Source organism: Canis lupus, chromosome 6 (assembly GCF_048164855.1).
Source record: "Canis lupus baileyi chromosome 6, mCanLup2.hap1, whole genome shotgun sequence".
Classification (NCBI taxonomy): Eukaryota; Metazoa; Chordata; class Mammalia; order Carnivora; family Canidae; genus Canis; species Canis lupus.
In genome coordinates this window covers 16,379,847-16,388,744 of record NC_132843.1, presented here as the reverse complement: position 1 = coordinate 16,388,744, position 8,898 = coordinate 16,379,847, and the positions used below count along the sequence as shown (strand labels likewise).

The 8,898-nt window shown below is 49.8% G+C and overlaps 1 protein-coding gene across 3 annotated transcripts in view; it reads right to left on the bottom strand.

Moving 5' to 3' along the window:
* Window positions 1-342: 342 nt before the first annotated feature.
* The window catches only part of CABLES1 (Cdk5 and Abl enzyme substrate 1), a 116,476-nt gene continuing 107,920 nt past the window's right edge, over window positions 343-8,898 (bottom strand). For 2 of the 3 annotated variants that reach the window (XM_072829022.1, XM_072829023.1), the window contains exons 7-9: window positions 7,005-7,111; window positions 5,602-5,809; window positions 1,133-2,474 (exon numbers count right to left, since the gene is read on the bottom strand). In XM_072829022.1, coding sequence (XP_072685123.1) covers window positions 2,334-2,474; window positions 5,602-5,809; window positions 7,005-7,111 — 456 coding nt within the window. In that variant the 3' untranslated portion in view covers window positions 1,133-2,333. Of the gene's footprint in view, window positions 2,475-5,601; window positions 5,810-7,004; window positions 7,112-8,898 lie in introns of all 3 variants that reach the window. The other variant, XM_072829020.1, reaches the window with a different exon arrangement.

Below are 8,898 nucleotides of genomic sequence, written 5' to 3'. Positions count from 1 at the left end.
TGTGGTGGAGGGTGAAAAGGGCAGAGCCTCAAGGTCTTCTAGAACAGTCTGCCAAGTGGCACGCCTCCTCTCCACACAAGCTCAGGCTCCTTGACTCCTTGTCAAGGCCCAAGGCTGGAGCAGTGTGTGGGGCGCACTTCACAGGGGTGGCCCTGGCAGTGGTCTTCGTCCCCGACCCTCCGTCTCATCCTCCCCCCTCCTTTAGAAAGCCCATGTTAAGGACAAGCAAAAGCAGCCTCTTGACAAAATCTTTCATTCTGAGCCCTCTCCCAACTAAATAAATTCCCAATAAAATTTTATTCCCAATAAAATTCCCCAACTCAACAAATCCACAGGCCAAAATAGTTTAAAATTAGTTTTTTTTTTTTTTAAATAATGGACCAACAACTTAAGTTCATCTTGATAAATGCTAAAAACCAAACAGCCCCAAATTCAAGAATATTAGCTTGATTTCTGAAACACAGGAAGGACCCTGGTGGCACGGGTCACCCACCCGATGTCCCCCTGAGCTTGGCAGGAGATTCAAGACAGATGGACAGTGGGGAGCTCTGTGGGCAGTTCCTAGATGCCAGTGGCCTTGCTCCTTGTAAAGGCTTCCCATCTGCCAGGCACTCCCCAGGGAGCTGAGCAGGCTGCGACCCTGGGGTGGCTCATCAGGGCAGCACGTGCCAGCCACAGGACAGGAAGGTCAATGGCATGTTTAGTTCAGGCGGTAGAGACGCTCTGAACACTACGCCTCTCCAACAGTTGGCACCCCTTAAATGTCAGTTGACTTAGAGGTCGTGTTCATCATGGCCCCCAACAAAATCATGGTCTTAAAACTGAATCCAGCCCAGGATACTTGTTAGCAAAATATTTAGTACTGAATTTGGTTGAAATCTAGGAGTCTGGGGAAGGGGAGTAATCTGTTCCCTCCCCAGCTGTTCCTTAAATCCCTCCATCCTGTGCCACTGTCGGGATTCTTTCCGGCTCCGCTAACTAAAGCCGCGTGCTCGGCTTCCCTGTCACCTGCTCTCTGAGCTGATGTGAGGAGCTCCCATCTGTGTGCAAGTGGGGATGGTGGCACAGCGATCAGTAATCCTGGGCAAGGGGTGACCGGTGACATGTGTGTCTACACATACACATACATGTATATAGAAACAAAATATTTTAATTTTCTTTCTACGGGGCCCCGGGCCGCCTCCTGTCCAGTGAAGTCCAGCAGGCACAGCTCTTGTGGCTGTGACGTGCCCCGGGACCCCTGACGTGCCAGCCAGGCAGGACGAGTTACAGCGGAAGTTCTGCACAGACAGTGGATGGGGCAATGAGAAGTTGCTGCCTCTCCCGTCCACCGAACCTCAGCTTCAGATGCAGCCTGTCCCAGCGGTCAGACGCCTCCAAACACCAATCATGTGTCTCCCACCTACTCTGGATTTCTAGAAAACATGTATATAGAGCGAGCACAATCAATGTGCTTATTATGCACTCTAACATAGAGCACAGAATACACACCGCGGAGCAGCCCCAGCCGTCTCCGCAGCGGGAAAGTGCGAAGGTCAACCATAAGCACGCGGTGCGGCCTCAGAAAGGCATAGAGCGCCACACTTCATGCCTTTCCACGTGGCCTGTCCAGCATCGAGGACTCGTCCTCTTTGTCCCATTGGTGGTAGGAGCAGTAACAGAAACTATGGCATTTCCTAAGGGCGGAGGATGTCAGACAATCTGGTAGAGAGAGAGGGGCAGTTGCCCAGAGATGGTCTAGAACTGCTGAAGGTCGGGCTGGTTCTCACCCCCAGGCAGAGGTCCGTGCTCTGGCAGGTGGCAGCTCTGACACACACATTCTCACACTCTCACGTCCCCCTCCCCCCTGGGTGTGTGCGCACACCTCTAAGAGCGGAGACAAAAACAGATTGGCAAACTGTTTTGACACAGTAAGGGTATCCTTTAAAAGCTTCCCCCAGCCACTGTAAATTCCCTTCTGCTTTAGAACTCTGCTCTCTTGAGTGGGGCCAGGTCTGCAGGGGAGACCATGGACCATGCTTGCGAGGTCTGTTTGTGCCCAGAAGAACAGCAGGGCGGGGACAGCTGGGAATGCCAGCCAGGTGAAAGCTGAAAGGCCCTTGGCCACCTCCTGCACGGGTCTCCCCTTCAGCTGCCGCGTAATCACCCGCTCACGGCTCATGCCGGGCTAGCCAGACCGGGACTTCCTGAAAAGTTTCCGGTACTGCTTCTCCACAAAAACATGTTGAGAGGAAAACAGGTTGGTATGTCGAGTTCTGTTTCTGCATTTCCAGTAGTAAGTGCTGCTCCACAAGCTCAGAGGAAGCGGTCCCTACCCGTCCTTGGGGCCTGTGCTAGGAGCTCTGGATCAGGCGTCTGTAATGGGGCATGACTTCATGCTCTGGCAGATGAAGAGCAAACTCCAAGGCCACTAACACTGGGAATTCAAAGGCAATCAGTTCTCGCCTATTCAGCCGGAACTTCTCTTCCAGTTTCTGCAACAGAATGAAAGGAAACCAAGAGCATTTTAGCATTGAAATCAAAATCCTAGGCTTCTGCTCGTGTAAGCTCTCTATCCACCCACCAAGGAGTGTTTACAGAGAAACCCATTATGGGCAGGAATGCAGCCGAAGGGGCGGGGCGGGGGGGAGCGGCCCATCAGCTGTACTTCCTGCTCTCAGACCTAGTGGAGAAGGAATCCAACCGCCCCCAAGACCCACGGTCTGCCTGGAGCCCAATATCCATCCCATCACTCCATTTACTACTCTCAATAATCCTGCAAGGTCAATGCTACTTTTATGCCCACTTCATAGATGAGAGAAAACATGGGGTGTAAACTGCAATGCTGAGCTCCAAACTCAACACCTGTTTCAAGTAGAGGCTTGGAGAGAAGACTAAAAAGAGAGCAGATCGCCTACGACAGTAGTGACCATGTGATAAGCTCAGGATTAGGGGAGCTGACTGTGTAGTTTGGTCCTTTCATTTCACACGAGGACCCAAGGCCTGCTGAGATCACCCCTGTTCAGGGCGTCGCACAGCTGGGGCGTGTGGGTGTGGACGGCCTGAGCACACAGCTGTGTTCAGCTCATGCCTGAGGCTCCCCTCGGGCACTGCCTCTCACTCCACCCAGCTGTGAGGGCTGCAGAGGTAGAGACGAAGAACCTGGCGGGAAGGTGGGTAGGAAAGGCCTTGTTTTCGCCAGGGCACATTCTGCTTTGGCTTAATAAAAACAACTCCCCAGCAGAGACATTAGTGGCCACGTTCAGACTGTTTAACTAGGATGGGACCGCGAGTCAGGGTAATTGCTACTGCAAATGTCAAACCATTGCCTGGAACTGTACGTTCTGCATGGACATTATCAGCTTTTGCTGGACGGTATGTTACTCAACTACAATTACATGTGTGTTAACACCGTGCTTGTAAAGATTAGTTCAGGGAGTATCTATGTAAACCTGTTGATTCTCCGCTCAGATCTGATAACCAAAGATGCCCTCCATGTTCCTAGAAGTATATACTCTACAAGCTAGACAATTATGCACCATTTCTTAGAAACAGTAAAGAAAAAGAGAAAAGAAAAGAAAAAGAAAAGAAACAGTAAAGCACTGACTTAACACTTTCTTCCATCGATGGATGAATGGATAAACAAAATGTGGACTGTGGACTATACATACAGTCAGCCTTAAAAAGGAAATTCTGACACATGTTGAAGACATAATGCTAAGAAAAACAAGCCAGTCACAAAAGACAAATAGTTTATGATTCCACTTATGCAAGACAGCTGAAGTCATACTCAGAGATGGAAGGAATGGTGGCCAAGGCCTGGGAGGTGAGAGGGAAAGGAGTATTAGTGGTGAAGGGGGTCAGAGTTTCAGTTTGGCAAGATGAAAAAGTTCTGGAGACAGACATGGTGATGGCCACACAACAATATAAATGCACTTAATACCAGTGAACTGTAAACTTTATTTTTTTTTTTAAAGATTTTATTTATTTATTCATGAGAGATGGGTGGGGGTGGGGGTGGGCAGAGACACAGGCAGAGGGAGAAGCAGGCTCCATGCAGGGAGCCCGATGCGGAACTCGATCCCGGGACCCCAGGATCACACCCTGAACCGAAGGCAGACGCTCAACCACTGAGCCACCCAGGGATCCCCTGAACTGTAAACATTAAATAAAAATGATAAAGCAAAAAGAATGCTCTTAGGTGGGAAGTACCTACATTAGCTCCCTTTCTGCTTTTCCTCCTGTGCCCCTGAGCCAGCCGCACAACTAGCCCACAGGGTATCGTAGTGACCACAACTTGTAGTTTCTGTAGTTTCTGTATTCTGACGCTTGGCCATCTGGAGCCTCGCAGACCCAAGAGGGCGCGCCCACCCCCCTTCTAGGGCTAGCCAACTACTCGTGGGTACATCTTTTGTATGCAAAACCAACCCATCCAAGGCCCAGACGTACCTCAACCATCTCCTCAATCCCCTTCTCACACTCCAGACCACTCTCCACCTGCCCAAATGTTTCACACAGGGCCAGGGGAACCAGTAAGGACAGCTCTCCTCTGCCCCAGAGTCAACTGGAATGATTCTAGCTAGCCAGTCTGAAGCCCACTTACCCTGCCTTGCCTGTTCCTTCTAATGGAAACAGGAGGCTCCATCCAGCCCACAGTTCCCCCTTCTTCCTCTGCCTCACGACCAACCACAGTACTTCCCCACGTGGCTCCCCATGGTTTGGTGTCCCCACCAATCCTATCCTCCAGCAAGATATTAACTGGGGGGCTCCGGGATGTGGTCAGGTTGAGGAGCTGATGAGTGCAGTCCTCACAATGTGATGAGTGCCATTAGAGGAGAGCAGAGAGCCTACCTCTTTCCCTGCTACGTGAGGACACAATGAAAGGAGGCCATCTACAAGCCAAGGAGAGCACTCTTGCCAGGACCTGAAGCCACCAGCACCCTGATCCTGGACTCCCGGCCTCCAGAACTGTGAGAAGTCAATGCCTGCTGTTGAAGCCACCCTGTCAATGTGATTTTGCTCAGCAGACTGAGCTAAGCCACTTCTCTTGGGAACCGTGATAGGAAGCTATCTTTTCAATGGCAACTGTCTCCTGATCTGTTGGTTTTATTGCATCTCAAGTCTTCTACGAATACAGTATATTTCAAAACAGGCATTTTGCACCCAAGATCTGGGTTTCCTTGCTTTGATGGGGCTCTCCTTTAGAAGGAAGAGGTACCACTCAATCAAACCCATGCCCTTCCTTAAAGAAGAGACAACTAAGGCCACAGGAAGCCAAGGTCTGTTGAGTCAATGTGTCTGACGGACATTCTGTGGTCACACTGCCCACAAGCCCCTGTCCCCTTCCCACTGCAGTGGCTTCTGCGGCTTGAGAGTAATTTCACCCCTCAGGGTGTCTGAAAATGGATTTTTATGGCCTGACCCAATACTGGGGATCTTTGGTCTTGTCAAAGTGGATCATCCCTCTGTTCTAGAGCAGCCTGAGATGCGGGGCCTGACCTCCACTGCAGGATGACCTCACAGCCCTGGTCTCTCAGTGGGTACTAGCAATTCTCCTGGGCAGGATCACCAACCAGGCTCTTCCCACATGCTTCCTCAGGCAACAGGACTCAGGTCACTTACGTCAATTAAATGCTTGACTTCATGTTTTTTGAGGTCACTTCCGATTTTGGCTGCTAATAGTACACATGCTCCGGCACAAAGCTTCCGGTTCTGTTTGTTTAGCTTTCCCTTGAGGGCGAGCTTCTCAAAATAGACAAAGGCCATGGCCACTGTGGGCTCCTCAAAGCCACAGTCCTCCTGGGCAAGCTTCCGCATCTCTCGCTTCAGACTATAGAAAGACAGGAAGAAAGGAACATTATTAGAACTCGGGAGTTTCAGAGGACCCCAAAGAAAAAAAAGACTAGTGCATCCCAAAGCATTTCCTTTTTCTCATTCCCAGAAGGGTGACGTGGAATGGGACTAAATCCCAAAGGGTAAATTTCCTTTATACGTGGGCAACAGACTTAAGCTGCTAGGGCTCTTCTCTGTTGGTGAAACTGTACTGACCATGTCAACAAGGACACAGAAGACCACACTGAATCCAGGTGGTGTCTGAGGGTCTCTAGAAACTAGAAGTAAAGCTGTCCAAGGGAAAAGAGGTAAATTGCAGAGGGGAATTATGATCATTCCAGAGAGACACCTATAGATTTAAATTAGGTGCTTGGTATCAACTCTGCTGAGTATCAGTCATGTTCAGAAACTGTGGCAGAAGAGGGGTTAGGCTAACAGCAAAACAGCCAGTGTACTTAGGAATGCTACCCAGCAAATGGACAAAGTGTGAATACATCACTTTTCTCACACTTCTCTGGCTTGGAACATGCCAGAATCAAGTCAGAATTGGAATACACAGCATGTAAATATTGGCACCTACTCCAACGCCGTGTTGGCGCATAGTCTAGCCTCCATCACTACATGCACTGAAAATCTGTCCTGGTGTACACACACAACCCCAGGCACTTCTCTCCAGGCTGGCACATGTGGGTCACCACGAAGTCAATCCAATCAGCTGCAGGGAAAAGATGGGTCTGATCTTGCTTTGTTTTGCCAAATGCTTAAAGGTAAGGTGTGGCTGTCAACTCTTGGGTGAATGACTGTGGGTGAAGAATTATCTCAAATGTTATCCAACCGTTTTCTGTTTTGTCTACATTTGAGAAAGCAGAGAATGAGTTTTCTGTATCATAACCCTTACTGAACTGTTAAGCCTCAGACAGTATGAAGTAATTATTCTTTCACTTAAGGAAGCTCCCCCCAGACCCCTGTCAACTAACTCATGTCAAGAGCTCGGTCTTCTGTCCTTCTTCCTTGGCTCTCACTCATGCAAGCAAGCATCCACCAGCATCGGATGAGCCTCACCTTGCTGCATGCACCTGTGTAAATGATTTTCCTGGAACTACAGGAGGAACCAGCCATACAAAGCATGAGCTTAATGCACACCAGGAAAGGGTTTGAATGGGAAGTTCAAGTGGATGTTGATCCTCACCTACCTTCTTATCTTGCTGAGTGTTAACTTAATGTGGGGAAACTTCTCCTTGAAGGTCTCATTCATGTCCTTCTTGAGATCTGAGGGCTTCACATAGTCTATTACTGTGGTCTGTAACAGATTGGACAACTCGGGTCACTCTTAAAGTTTTTAAAGATTTTATTTAATTGAAAGAGACAAAAACACAAGCCTGGGGTGGGGAGGGCACAGGGAGAGGGAGAAGTAGAGACTCCGCTGAGCAGGGAGCTGGACGTGGGTCATGATCTCAGGGTAGACCCAAGCCAAACGTTGAACTGACTGAGCCACCCAGGTATACCCTGGGTCACTCTTTAATATATAGGGGTCTTGGGTGAACGGTTACATGCATATTATGGCCAACGACAATCTTGGACACCACCGAGCAATGGGGAGCCCGGAAGAGAGCCACATCAAGGGCCCCGCTGAGCCTGAGCGTCTGAACAGCACATGGCTTCTGGAGGCAGAGAGAACACGAATCCCTGCTACGGCAGGACTGGGTGACATCTGGAAACAGCAGCCTCCAGTCCCTCCTGCAGGTCCTGTGCCTCAGCCTGTTACTGAGCACAGGGGTGAGGGCATGGGGTGTGCACGTGCACACTTGAGGGTTCAATCCACATGTGACCATCGCGAGTCATCTGACCCTGGGACACTTACTTAATGACCCCACACATCAGGCTCCCCATCTGTAAAATGAGAACAGCTAACAGTGTCTACCTTCACGTGGCTATTTTGAGAACTACAGAAGTGCTCTGAGCAGCACTTGGCATACAGCAAGCACTTGATAAATGTTAGCTATTATTTTCCTAGTTGTGGGAAAATATACACCACATAAAATTTACCATTTAAAGTATCCAGTTCAGTGGCATTAAGTCGATTCATGCTGTGTGGCCATCACCATCATCCATCTGCAGAACTTTCATCACTCTATCCCCACTCAACAGCTCCCTGTTCCCCCCACCCCAGCTCTCACTCGCAAACACCATTCTGCTTGCAGTCTCTGACTTCTCTAGGTCTCTCATCCAAGTGGAATCATACAGTATGTCCTTTTGTGGCTGGCTTGTTTCACTCAGCACAATGTTTCTCCACGTTCAACCACAGTGTAGCAGGTGTCAGATTTTTTTTTTTTAAGATTTTATTTATTTGAGAGACAGAGAGGCAGAGGCAGAGGCAGAAGCAGGCTCCATGCAGGGAGCTTGACGTGGGACTCAATCCCTGATCCCCGGGATCAGGCTCTGGGCTGAAGGCAGCACTAAACCACTGAGCCACCCAGGCTGCCCAGAATTCCCTTCCTTCTAATGGCTAGATAATCTTCCATCATGTGTACATGGTGTCAGCTACTGTTAACAATCCTGGAAACCTTGGGGTTCTTCCTCTTCCCCTCTCCTTTTTTTAGTAGGCTTTTCACCCAATGTGGGGCTCGAACTCACAACCCCAAGATCAAGAGTTGCAGGCTCCACAGCCTGAGCCAGTCAGATGCCCTCCCCCTCCCCCTTTCTAATCCTATCCATCCTTAAAGACTGGTTCATTCGAGGTCCTTCTGAGGACCTGGGTCTTCCTGGTTGGTCTGTGCCGTATGCTATTAACTCTGAACGTAACAGTCTCTGGCTGGGTCTCACCAGGTTAGCCTCACTTCTCCTCCTCAGGATCCTACTTTCGAAGAGCAACAAGGATGCCTGATGCCTCTCTGGCTGACTGTAGGCAGTAATATTCACCAGGCAGAGCCCGAGAAAAGAGCAAGTTTGGATTCTGCTGGGTAGGGAACAGTCCCGTGGACGGCTGCTGTGGCCTGGCCTCTTCTAGTGGAGGCATCACAGCTTTCCTCCAGGGCTCCTGCACAAGTGGGTAGCTATCTGTAAACACCTCCATTCAGAAGATGCTTG